At 45.1% G+C, this 13,532-nt stretch overlaps 1 protein-coding gene across 3 annotated transcripts in view; it reads right to left on the bottom strand.

Annotated features, from left to right (window-relative positions):
* RAVER1 (ribonucleoprotein, PTB binding 1) overlaps positions 1-13,532 on the bottom strand; it is a 402,256-nt gene that overhangs the window by 270,132 nt on the left and 118,592 nt on the right. For 2 of the 3 annotated variants that reach the window (XM_069604092.1, XM_069604091.1), the window contains exon 7: positions 11,152-11,244. The exons of the other annotated variant lie outside the window; for it this stretch is intronic. In XM_069604092.1, the coding sequence (XP_069460193.1) occupies positions 11,152-11,244 (93 nt within the window). The remainder of the gene's footprint in view (positions 1-11,151; positions 11,245-13,532) is intronic. 3 annotated transcript variants of the gene reach the window in all.

Raw genomic sequence — 13,532 nt, 5'->3', positions numbered from 1 at the left:
CTTCCTTTTCTCGTAGTGTCTCGACTTCCTGAAGGATACGCATATGGTCTGGCGTCAGTCTTGCGTGCGGAGGTCTGAATGTTGGGGACCGGCCGAACTCTATACAGTACCTGTGTGCCACGTTCTTTAGCACTCACTGGCCTGTAGTTATCCCCTCCCATGACTGAAGGAATGATGTTAGCCGGCCCCCGATCAGGGAGGCATGGGAGGGGAACCGGATCTTCATTTTGAACTGGAGGCCGGGGTGCCTCCGGGGGGGTAGAGTTACGGCCCCTACCTTTCCCACAACGCCGACCCCCTTTGGGGATACAGGGTGGTGTATCCGCTGGTTCCTTGTGGAGAAGACCAATTGTTTCCCAAGGTGTATTAGTTTTGAGGTAAGCATTGGCCACAAAAAAGGTGTCTGGACCCAGTTCCTCGCCTTGTGGAGGGCTTGTGTGATTTGATCTAGCGTTTTCAGGATGTCGTGCTCCTTTGCGGTCTCGAGACCTTAGTCGACCGATCTTCCAAATAGGTTGGATTCTTCCAAGGGTTTATTAATAAGTGACGCATGTGTTTCTGGCTTGAACCCAGAATTTCTTAGCCACATGTCTTTAGGAGGGTGCCCTCAGACAACGATCGACCCACTGTCTCAGCGGAATTCAAAGTGTTCTTGAGTATACTTTGGTTTGTCTGCCCTCCGTTACCGTGTAGAGATGACGAGTGCGTAACGGTTCAGGAACCTCCTGCAGGCCTTCCTGTAACATGGCCCATTGAGCGTCCACGTAGCTGGCTAACAAGGTAGTATTGTTAGCAATGCACGTAGAAAAGGCTGCTGCAGCTGTGACCCTCTTCCCTAGGGCGTAGAGTCTTTTACACTTTGTCAGGGGGGTGCATGCCCGGTTGACAGGGGTACCCCTGCCCTTTTTCTTGTGGTCACCACCAGTGAGTCTAGGGTGGAGTGACCTGATATAAAGGGGATCAGAGGGGGAAGCCGAAATAGCTTTCCAATCCTTGGATTAACTGCTCTTGTGAGTGCAGGTGTTGATAACGAGGGAGCCAGACACTCTAATTGAGTTATGAGGAATAGCGGGCTGGCCGGTGGTTTCTCTTTAAGAATGTCCTCCACAAAGTCAGCCTCAGGAACAGCTTCATTGGTGGCGATCTTGAAATGTTATGCCGCTTTGCGCAACATGGCGTTAAACGTCATTTGATCGTCCACGGGAGAGGGCTGTCTAGTGGGAGTGGTCTGTGGGGAATCCAAACACAAGGCATCAGGATCTGGAGAAGGATTTGGGGACTGCCAAGGCTGAGGGTCACCCATATCCGGGTTTTCTTCCCACCCCTCTACAGGGTCCTACATGTCCACCAAGTCAATCAAGTGATCGTCATGAATGGCTGCAGGAACCTCCTCCTCAGGGAGGTTGTAATTGTACACATCCTCGTCTTGGAAATTTAGCCACAGGGTTCAAAAGGGCTTCTTCCTGTGGTCTTTTAGGGGTGGATTGCTCTGAGAGGGTTCCAAACCCATCAAGCCTCTCCATACAATTTGCAAATGTTTTCCTAGTCCAAACAGAAGACCTAGGAGGGGTCTAGAGGTGGAAAGGGCTCTTGACAGCCATCCTCTGATGCTAAACGTTGAGATTTGTGTCTCAACGGCGAAGGAATACCTTCTTCGCCTTCTGAAAACTCGTCCCGGGGGACCGACAGATTTGCGTGCCCCTGTGCTTCTCCTTAGTCTTCACGGCGGTTTCCGGTATTTCCTTCAGCCTATCTTTGGATTTGGAGGAATCCTTGGGCTTTCCCATGGTCATTGCCGGATCCCTTGACTGACGCTTCTGAGCGTCCGCCAAAACAATTCTCGCAATGCTTTCGGTAACGTCACCCGCAGTAGGAAGATACGCAGCCTGGGCCTGTGGTTGTACAGCCTTCGGCGGAAGCAGGGCCTTGTTGCCGGACGCCTTCTTACGATGCATCTCTGATTTATTTTAATATTGGGGGGAGCGCCTTAACTTTCGAGTGCCCGGTCGCTAGGCGCATCTGCGGGGAGGATTGCTGATCCAGACGGTCAGCGTGCACGGCCGAACCTTAGTGTGCCCGTTGGCGCTGTGGACTGCTTCGACTTCATTGAAAACTGGCCGGGGTTTGTGTGTTTAGTGAGTTGAAAGTGTTAGTCTTTGTCGCCGGGGTGTACAGTCCCCATAGCAGTGCCTGAGCCGTGCCTGGCGGGGCCAGGGACAGACACGTAGCGGTAGCACTCCGCCGAAAGGTCAACAACCTCAGAGTCAGAGGCCCCCTCGTCCTTGATGCCTTCGTCGCACTCGACTGTTGCGGCAGCGGGAAAACTTGACTCGGCCTTAGACATGGCGTTGGCCGTCCACCGCTTGACACGGTGCTCCTTCAAGGTCTTCGGATGGAGGAGCTTGCAAGCTGCACAACCTTTTTCATCTTGATCGAGGGGCAAACAACGGTTACACCGTTTATGCTCATCTCTCCAAGGAAATTTGCCCATGCAAATGGGGCAAAACCTAAATGGAGTCCTCTCCGTATCTGAGGATAGGGAAAGTGACGAACACCAAAGAAGAAAGAAAGGAAAGTGAAAGCCATTCTCAGATTTTGAAGAAATGTCCAACCCGACCCCACCCTCCTACTGTGTAGGCCGGCTGGCCCGGCCACGTGGTCGGCAACGCTGACTGGATCACCATCCGGCAAAGGTCTGGACGTTTCGGCAGAGATCTGGAACAGCCGTCGATAGGAAGGACGGTCAGGGTGAACTTAAAAAATAATGTAATATTTTCGACCAAAGGTCAATGGGACAATTAATGTCTCTGTACGACCAGTATGCTGGGTGGAAAAAACCAATCTGTGGGACTTTGACGCTTGAGGGATTTTGGGTACACTACACGTCACGTTGGGGGTGGCTTTACAGTCACGTCCATGTCGACGTCCCCTTTTGATTCTCGCAAGACAAGATTAATACTCTGCGGTGACCACTGGATGTCTGACTTCACAGCATGTCATTCTAAGCAGATTAACAAGCATCAGAAAATAGTTTCTAAGATAAGAACTTTATTAAACCATTTTAGAATAGCACCAAAGCAACTCAGTGTAGCACAAGCCATGGTTACAAGTTTAGATGAGTAGCAGCTATCTAAGTCCTATATACTTTTAAGAGGGGCTACCAGCAACTCATGGCTAAGTATCAACTCCAAGTCCGTTTTAGCCCTGTATAAATCAAAGCAGGGAAAGCAAACCCCATTGGTACACTAAGACAATGTATTTCAAGGCAGGTAAACCTTCTTGGTGAGCTTTTACACCCATTCAGTTAATACTAAAAAAAAAATAGTACCAATACGGATTACTTTTCAGACGTGGGGAGGGACCATTCAAAGTTAGCAAAACAAATTACACTTTCTAACTGCTTTTCAAAAAGATACAGTTACCCCATTAACTTCTTTAGCAAGTATGCTTTCAGGGCAGAATCCTTATAAAGTCCTTCCCTAGTCTATAGCATGAGTTTAGTTTTCTCAGAGGCAGAAGATGGACCCTTTTGGTCTAGGTGCTAGCTGTAGTTAGGTCAGGAAAGGATACGTTTCAGTTGAAGACAAAGTTCCTGACTATATCTTCTGAAATAAGTATTCGCTTCGTAGTTAATGTGTTCAGGGCCTTCACAAAAGGCTACCTATATGCGTTCCAGCCTTGGGCCTGGTTAGGTAAGAATTGGTGTAGTAACATTGAGCCTACACAACAAGTATCTGCTTGGTATTAGGTAACCCACCTTTTGGTATAGGTCTGTACGACAAGTTGGTAGTGTGCCTGAGCAGCCAGGCCTATCTCAAGAGGGGTAAATGGGAGCTGTAACAATGGAATTTGTAAATACAGCCAACCAAGTAACACTTAGGTTTTTATAATTATTTTGTGAACAGGTAAGCATTTGTTAAAAAGGCAATTTGTGTAACAAGGTAAATATACTTTATACTTTTCAGGATCAGCACAAGTTAGTGGATACTCTTTAGAGATGCTTTTTACACACTTCCTACACCTTGAGGGGACTTCATTCACAAGGACCGTAACAACATTTATCCATCACACTGAACACACTTTGCAGATTGAGGTTGCAGAAAGGAAAGGTTTAAGGAAGGAACAAGGCTAAACAGGTTCTCAGTTTAGGTGAGAACACAAATCTTCAAATGAGATCTAGACATGCCATTCCCAGCAAGGAGCCCTTAGTTTGATTTGCCTTTCGGGGTTTCAGCCTGAAGCCTGCCTCTGGCTCCAGTGGGTTTGGAAAGGCAGGATGTGAGGGAGGATCCCGAAACTCCCCTGTCCTTTGTCTCTAGGAATGCCTGAATACAACTAGTCCCGAGTGGCTGGCAGTCCTTCCAGCCAGACCAATCTTCTGAACAGAGATACTGTTTAGATTTGGGGTACTTACCCCAGTGGCGTTTTAGCTGTGTTCTTCTCAGTTGGGCATTGCATTACTTTAGATTTTATATACCAAACTTTGTAAAAGACTTTCTCCAAGAAGTGACTGCTCCAATCGACTTTGGCGGTACTGGCTGAAGACTCTAGTCCACTGACTTTGATTTTTGTCCCTCATTGGTGGTAACTTGTTTTAGACTTATTGCTGGGAAAGGCTGGTCTAGACTTCATTGGAAGATTATTTTATTTATTACATTTGTTACTCACCCAGACCCTAGGGTATCACGGCAAAAGATACAGGAGAGTTAAACTCATTATTACAATGTTGCAGTTACATTACAAAGAATACATTTTTCTTTATACATAGGTTACAAGATATCATGTAGTCATATACCAGATTCCAATTGGTCAGTTAGCCCTTGCCATTTTGTTTCAGCCTTATTTGCAGTACAGCGGCTGCCCTAAGCAGTTTAGTTGGTCATGGGAGGGTAGGGCTTGAGCGGTTAATATTTACTGAATAACCAGGTTTTCAATGCTTTTTTGAATTTTCGTAAGGAATCCTCATTTTTGATACTCGGAGGTAGTGCGTTCCAGTGCGAAGGGGCTAGAACTTTGAAACTACTTCCTCCTGCTCTGCTGTATTTGTACTGAGGAACTTCTAAGAGGGCCAGATTATTAGGTCTCAGCGACTTACATGACTTTTTTTAATGGAGTTGTTGAGGTAGCTGGGCGCTTTGTTGGTGGTACATTTGTAGACGATACTAAGGGTTTGGAATATGATCCTTGCTTCAATTGGCAGCCAGTGGTTTTCTCTTCTAGTGCTGGATATATGTTCAGATTTCTTTATCCCTAAAGCCGCTCTGAGGGCTTTATTCTGTAGTAATTGGATGTTGTTTAAATTGGTTTTGGAAGTTCCTAGGAAGAGGACGTTACAGTAATCTAGTTTTGTTAGGATTAGGGCTCTAGCCAGGGTGATGCAATTTACAGGGGTGAGAAATTGGCGACTGAGTGCAATAGGTTTTGCTGTGTAGGCTGTGGACGAGGAAAGGGCTGCTATTGGTTTATGCATGGACAGGTTGGCATCAATGTAGACACCTAACATTTTGACTTGTTTAAGTACTGGGATCCGGGTACCATCGATATTAATGTGAGAGTAGTCCGGGTGGAGGGTGCTTATTCTTTTTTGGGAACCCACCATGAGGACCTCCGTTTTCTCATCCTTTAGGCAGAGACTGTTCAGGGCCATCCAGTTTTGGATTATGGAGTAAACGTTATTAATGGTGAGGGTGTCTTGGGTGTAGTTGCCTGTAATGGGGATGAGGATCTGTGTGTCATCTGCGAAATTGGTGTAAATGACCCCAATATCGTCTAAGGCTGAGAATACAAGTTTAGTATATGCATTATAGAGGGTGGGGGAGAGGCAGGATCCCTGGGGGACTCCAATGGGTACTATTATGGGGTCCGCTGCAAAGTTTCCAATGGCAACTCTGGATGTACGGTCAGTGAGAAAGGATTTGATCCAGTGTGTGGCGTTGTTGGAAAGATTAAAATATATTTTTTTTTTAGAGTGTTGCATAGTTTGTCATGATCTACCAAGTCGAATGCTGCTGATAGGTCCAGTAGCAGTAGTGTGGCTAGTTTGCCTGAATCTCTAATACAGTATTTGGATTTTAAGATCCAGGAGGGCTGTCTCAGTACTGTGATTAGGCCTAAAGCCTGATTGTCTGGCTCCTAGCAGGTTATTTTGTTCTAGGTGAGTTTGAAGTTGGTTGTAGGCTATTTTATCAATGATTTTAAGTAAGAATGGGACAGTCGTTATGGGCCAGTAGTTTGTGGGCACTAGTGGGTCTAGTGTGGGCTTTTTTAGTAGAGGGGTGACCCAAGCCACTTTAATGCTGACTGGGACCTGATTTGTGGAGAAGGAGGTGTTTACAAAGTTAGTGATTATAGGCGTGAGAGTGGGGGCACAGAGTTTAATTAGGTGTGCTGGAAAGTTATCTCCTTTGCAGTTGGACGCTTTAAGTTTCGCTATAGTATTAAGTACTGTATCATGAGAGACTGGTGTGAAGTTGAAGAGGGGGGCGGTATTTTCTATAATCGTGGAGATCTGGTTGGCCGTGGAGTGTTTGTCAGCCAAGAGGTTTCTTTTGGAGATAATTTTGTTTTGTAATAGTTTAGTTTTAATGGCCAAGGCATCTTGGATTGAAGTATACTCTCCTTTAACACCCCAGGCCCAGCCAATGGACCACCTGAGCTGAGGCTGCCTACAGCACACCACTGTTCTCTTGCACTTTTCCAGCTTCCTCCCACTAACTCGCCCTCCCTTTCCCCTTTTCAGAGCCGCCAGGGGACCACTCCAGTGGCGATAGTGCATGGTACAAATGTCCTTTAACATTCCCTGAGAACCTGTTTAATCTTTCCCTTATGCAAACTCAAAATCTGCAAAGTATAACTAGTGATATATAAATGCCATTACTGTCCTTGTGAATGAAGTCACCTCTGGGTGTAGAAGTGTGCAGAAATCAAGAGTCAACTAACTTATGCTGATTCTGGAAAAAGTATTTAAAATTATATTTGATTGTTACATATCTGAAACCTTGAGTTTAAGTGTTACTTGCTTACTTGTATATATGCGAATTTCACTGCTACAGCTCTACAGCTCTCATTTACACCTCTTGAGCTAGGCCTAGCTGCTCAGTCACGCTCGTAGCACATAACAGTATTGGAGAACACAATTCAAAAAGTAGATAAGTCCATCCTCTTCTGAATTTGGTGAAACACATACAGTGTCCCTAAAAAGACACCCTATACCGCCAGCCAAAATCCGAGAGTTACAAAACGCAATATTTAAATTTATATGGCACGGTAAGAAACCCAGTATCCTGAAACGAATCCTAATGCGTCCCTGCTCCTGGGCGGCCTGGGAGGTCCAGAAATGGACAGGTACATCTTAGCAGCACAACTAGCACCAATTCTGTGGTGGGCAAAACCAGAGACCCATAAGGGATGGTGTAGAATCGAACAATCAGCCTCATTAGCCCCCCATAATAATAAATCTAGAGAGCAGGGGCGCACCATTAGAAATGACCAAATGGTCCCTGCAAAGCTGGGACAAAGCCCGAAAAAAGAAACACATACCGAGCGGAATGGGCCCATATACGCTGCTGATGCGCAACCCAGATATCACACCGGGTCTTCAACAAAAGTATTGGGCAGGATGATCAGGGGCCGAGACTATGTGCCTGAAAGACATGTACAAAGACGGCTCTTCATTACTCTTCACAGACTGTCAGCAGAAATTCAATATAGGAGAAAATGAGCGCTATAGACACGCACAAATAAGGCAATGATAACCCACCCAACGGTGAAGAGAGCGGACACGAGAATGCCATCAGGCCTAGAACTCAGCAGGAAGGCAACACAGCGAAGGGGGTCACCAAATTCTACAGACTGCTCTCCAACGATCAACCGACTGACAATCTCACATACAAAATGAACTGGGAAAGACATGCAAGAGCCGCTAACAGGAGGAATGGAACCAAATATGGGTACGTGCACACGGCACCTCCAGATGCACTAGGATAAAAGAATCAGCTTACAAACTATGCCTCAGATGGTATATGTCCCTGAACCGCATTCATAAAATCACAAAGTCATACTCGAACTGCTGGAGGAACTGCAGTGAGAAGGGAGACCTATTCCATATGTGGTGGACATGCCCCAAAGCCGTGGCCTACTGGAATGAAATACTAAGCCACAAAGGACATTTCTGGGGTTGAATTGCCGAGATCGCCGAAAACAATTCTCTTAGGAGGCCCCATAGAAGGTAAATACGCAATGTCAGGAACGACAGCTATGCTCATTACTCACCCGTTATCAGCAGCAAGAATGACCCTTGCACAAAACTGGAAAAACAAAGGGGGCCAGACCTCAGTATGGTGGTGGATCAGGTCTGGGGAGTAATGGCTATGGAGAAGATATGTGCTCCGGAAAATATCTAAAGTTCTTAACTATCTGGAACCCATTCCATGAACAGGTGCGGCACAGAGAAGCCCAATTCTTCAAACCCCACCTACTCCGGAACACGCATGTCATCTGAGACCGACCAGACGTAAAGACGCCGGGACTCAAATGTCAGGATAAGATCCTAAATCTACTGAACTCTATAGGGTAAAAGTTGTGGGGGAGAAGTTTGTGGGGCGGGGGGGGGGGGAGATGAGGGAAGGGGAAGGTGGGGGGGACAAATTGAAAACTGAAAATCTTTGAAGGCAAAAGCGAACTTCTAGAAACTTTAGGGTATGAACACAAGTAAGACGCAGAACCTAAATAATAACTGATGGCAAATGTTATGTTGAATTTACCTGTATGCCTTGGATCCAAAAATAAACTTGGTTTAAGAAAAAGGACACCATGTCCCTACCCAAATGAGACTCCATAGGAGACAGCTGGTGTACCGCCTATCTCCCTATCCAACATACATACAATACTATAAAATATCAGGTTTCCTACATGGGACAACAGAAGAGTGCAAGTGCTGGCTGCTGTACTGTGAGAAATTCCAGATGAGAGGATAAGCCCATGACACTCGGAAAAAGACATCTGGTGATGGGTCTTTGTAAGGCATTTCGATGACCATATGTTGGATAGGGAGATTTCTTTCGGCTATCCTTTTAGATAGGCGGTGCATCATCAGTCTCCTAGGGAGAGACTCCGTGGGGTAGGGACAAGGTGTCCTTTTTAGGGACAGACAGTTTCACCAAAAACTCACAAGAGGATTTACTTATCTACTTTTGAACTGTGTTCTCCAATACCGTTCTTATGTGTTATGATAATGTATTATTAACGGTAGGAACCAAAAAGGTGGGTTACTTAATACTAGCAGATAAGTGTAGCAACACTGAGAATGCACTACATCAATTCTTACCCAACACTCTGCAGAATGGAAGAAGTGGACAGCACATGTAGCAGTTACACAGCAGGCATCTCCAGTCGCTGGTATCAGCTAGAGTCATCTCTTCCTCATGGGATTCAGCTCCAGTGTTAGACTTACCTTCAGCTTCCAGAGCCAGGCAATTTATCCATGAACCCAGCCAATTAGCACATCTGCTGCATTCAAACTGGGGGGGGGGGGGGGAGAGGACTGGTTCCAGACAGGCATGACTCCTCCCTCTCTCCCTCATTTCCTAGCTAGACTCTGGCGGGAACCCTTTGTGTAGCCCGCCGATACTCCAAAGATAAATCAAACCAGAACCGCCCGTGCCCCCGCCACCCCCCCGCCTTCCAGGACAACAGAAGGGCCAAGAAATTACGAGCACACTAAAAAATGGCAAAACAAATACTACTGTCATCATTCTAGATGGATGACCCGTCTGTACATTACAGCTGCTAGGTGGACAGCCTGCGAGTAGACATGACACAAAAATGGGCTAAACACAACCACCGCCACTAGCCATATAGGTATGCTTGTGACTAACAGAAATATTACAGAAGCAATGAGAAAAGGGATACAGTGGATCCCCTCAGAACTCCACAAAAGGTGGGGTCTGACCCCATAATTGGGAGTGTAAAAAGGATAACATATCCTTCTACACTTGGGACAATTTATTCACACAAGGACCCAAGAAAAAAATAATGGAAGCCCAAAATGGTTACCCAGCAACACTACACAGAAAGTGCTGTGTGCTGCAATAATAAACGTTGATGCCCAAAAAGCTATAGGAAAGTAGGATTCCAAAAATAAAGTAGGGCCGAGTCAGAAATTACTTCCATGGAAAGAGTTAAAAAAAAAAGGGTGAGTGGGGAAAAAGGTTCCTACTCGCCCAAGAACTGAGAAAATGTATCCACAAGTCCATCAAAAAAGTGCCTGGCGTCTCACAAGTGAAGGAGATTTAGCATACACATGAAAATCGAATCCAACACTAGCCAACAGGTCAGCCCTAAAAATAATTTTTTTTTTTAAAAAAAAAAACACCACTCAAATAGTTAGTGCAAGGGCATGCCCAAGGACTCTATACCAGTCAGAACTACTAACATTGGCTGGCATCGAAGGTACCCATACGAGAATAATGGCCATTTCAGGCCTGCTTCATAGGTCCCCCTATACAAGAATTTCCAAGAAACCAAAAATGTCAGGGGTAGGAATACATTACTCCCTCAATGGATACCAAAGAGATACATTGGGCCCGTCGGCTTTTACCACTAGTTAAGCAAAAACTAAATTACAACTACCACTAGCCTATCAAAAACAAATAAGGCGATAGTACACTTGGGCAATAATGGGGTGAAAGAGTTCCACTGTCCTAGATGTCTTATGGGCTACCAAGGACCATATACTTTAAAACTTTAATAAAAAACGACAACAGAAACGATAAAGGAAATGTTGGCTCAAGAGAAATTAAAAAACAATCTCCAGTTATTTCAAACCCAAAGTACCCACCCAATCAGTTCTAAAATCTCCCCCGTCCCAGTTACATTTGCAGTGCTGCAATAAAGAAAGAAAAAATTGGGCTGAGTTTGGACTCCATCCCATTTCAGGCTAGGTGGAAACTAGCCTGAAACTTAAAAAAAACAAGTGGAATACAATATAAATCAGACCAGTATTAGTGACCCATCTTTCCCATGAGCAATTCTGCAACTTGCATCAATAAAGTGGTCAGGTTCCACAAATGGCCATTAAATGGATAGCATATCCTGCCCAAAACGTTTCACAGCACACCAACATCAAGTGCAAAGTACCCACTAAGAACTCACTTGTAGATGGGCCTGGTTTTCCTTGTTCTGCAAGAGCTGTGTCCATGCATGGTTCTGGAGCAACAGAGAGTTCCCAAGCAATGCATTCTGGGACTGAAAGCATGGCAAGAAAGACCAGAAAAAGAAAGTCACTAAAAGTGGTTAGACTAAATTAATAGCAAGGAAAACTGACAAAACTAGAACTAGTATTCTGTATAATTTCCTGTGTGGTTTGAGAAAAAAAGAAAAAAGCAGCGCCCTTAGTTATGGAAAAAAAACAAAATCTATAAATCAGTTTCAGGAACATTAGGCTGTGAAAGGCTGATGAAATCTTAGACCACCAACAGTTTGCTAGACACTGAAAACAAGTCACTGCCCAAGTTACAATAAGTGCACATTAGTCAATCAACATTAATCTGTTATGACACCCCATTCACCGTCCGAGTGATCTACACATGCTCAGACATCGTTACTACATACATAACAGCCTACAGAGATTCACATGTAGGTAGCACCTTACAAAAGTTATCTGCCCTTTCACAGCAAGCTCAACCCCACTCGTTTTGTCAAATCCCTTTACCCTCCAAAAGTACCTTTTTACACCCCAAAAGAGGACTTTGTGCCTTCCAAATTCTGGTGAGATCACGGCAACATACCTACAAACACCCACTCCCCCGAGGCCCTAACTACCCCACACTTTCCATGCAGTGGGCACAAAGAACCACAGCAGCTTTCTGGACTCTAGGATGTTAAACCTAGATAGTTCTCATACCTAAAAATACTACGCAATAACAATGATTCCAGTATTGGAACAGACATTTTTAGCCAGCAGGTGTTTTGTAACGAGCCAAGTGTGCAAATAAGGTTGTTTCAAGGCACTTGCCAACAAGGTCTTGTTAGGCCATTTTTTCAGTTACTAAGGGCTCAAAATAAAACCATCCAACTGAGACAGTACAAGACGCCAGTCTTAGTAAAAGGCTGCCCCCCCCCCTCCACCGTTGTCATTATTTTTCTATTTTCCCTCTTCTTGTCCCTCATTAGTCTTTCCCCTGCCCAACAGGGTGGAAAATTCCTTTGTGTGATTCACAACTTCGGCAGGAGATGCCGGACAACCCCACCCAGGCTCAAGAAGGTCTAAAGGGAGCGAGCATGGGAGGAGTCCAGAACTCTGCAGCTCTTTGTCTTGCAGCCAGATGTAGAGGACGAGCCAAGTACCCCCTCCCACCCCCACCCCCACCCCCACCTCAACCTCAACCGTCCCGCCCCGCCCCGCCCCTTTTACCTTTATGCTGGAAACCAGAGTATGCGACATACACAGAACAGTTGAATCGACAAAGAGCAGGGTATGGACTCTGTCCAGTACCAGTGAAAGTGCCAGTACCTAAGAAGCTGGGAGGCAAGGTACCCATTGAGAAATCCATATCTGCATACAAGAAAATATGATAGCCATTTGAATGAAATCCCCGAAGAAACAGCGCCTATAAGTGGCAAGGATGAATGGTAACATTACTAACAATTGCCATTATATGTCACACGGAGCAGGAGATGACGTACATAGAGGAGATGCCGTGACCAGAGAATGCAGACATTCTATAAGGCATCAAGAAAGTATCAAGGATAAGTGACATCTTGGGATCAAGGTGAACCTTATGCCACAGAAACAGATTAACATATCAAGTTATTTTACACATGTACAGAAGCAAAAGAAACGCAAGCAGCAAAGTAATTGTGAAGCTAGCCTTAAGCTTATAATGAATAGATTGTGGCAAGCGCCAACGTATACATATATAGGAATGAGAGAACTATGGATGATTCCACTACGTATTATAGTAGGTTGGACAACAACAAAAAAAAAAGCCTCATTTACAGAATGTCACAGTTAAAAAGCAAATTGAATTACAAGTGAATTTCAGAAGGCGAGGGCTGGACGAGCCAAAGCAGCCAAGGTCTCAAACTGGAGTTAACCGACAGTGGCTACAAAATCGCGTGAAAGAACAAGACTCCTGTTTAGAGGGCATGAACATAGGAAGACGTCAGAGGCCTATTAAAAAAAGATATTACATGCAAGAAAAGGCACAATTCTTTGGTCTCTAGTTACATGGAAGCATGAAGTTGGATGAACGAGATGGTCACACTGTTAGGGAGAATTCTCAAAAATGTGCCAATTCCCCCTTCACCTTAGAGACCCCCAGCAACTTTGCTGGATTTTGAGGACTTGATTTTTTTTTTAATCTGGTGAGAGTAGGAGCCTTTTTTCCCCCCACTCATGTATTTTGAATAAATCTTGTGTTCTTCGATTGTGGAGTTTTAGACAACTCCATAGGCATCATCTTTTCTTTGTGTCACACAGCAACCTCAAACTGTTTCCCAGAGACAGTAAGTGAAATTGACTTTACAAGTCT

This window comes from Ambystoma mexicanum, chromosome 3q (genome assembly GCF_040938575.1).
Source record: "Ambystoma mexicanum isolate Mex_15411 chromosome 3q, UKY_AmexF1_1, whole genome shotgun sequence".
Classification (NCBI taxonomy): Eukaryota; Metazoa; Chordata; class Amphibia; order Caudata; family Ambystomatidae; genus Ambystoma; species Ambystoma mexicanum.
This window is presented reverse-complemented; position numbering and strand designations above follow the sequence as displayed.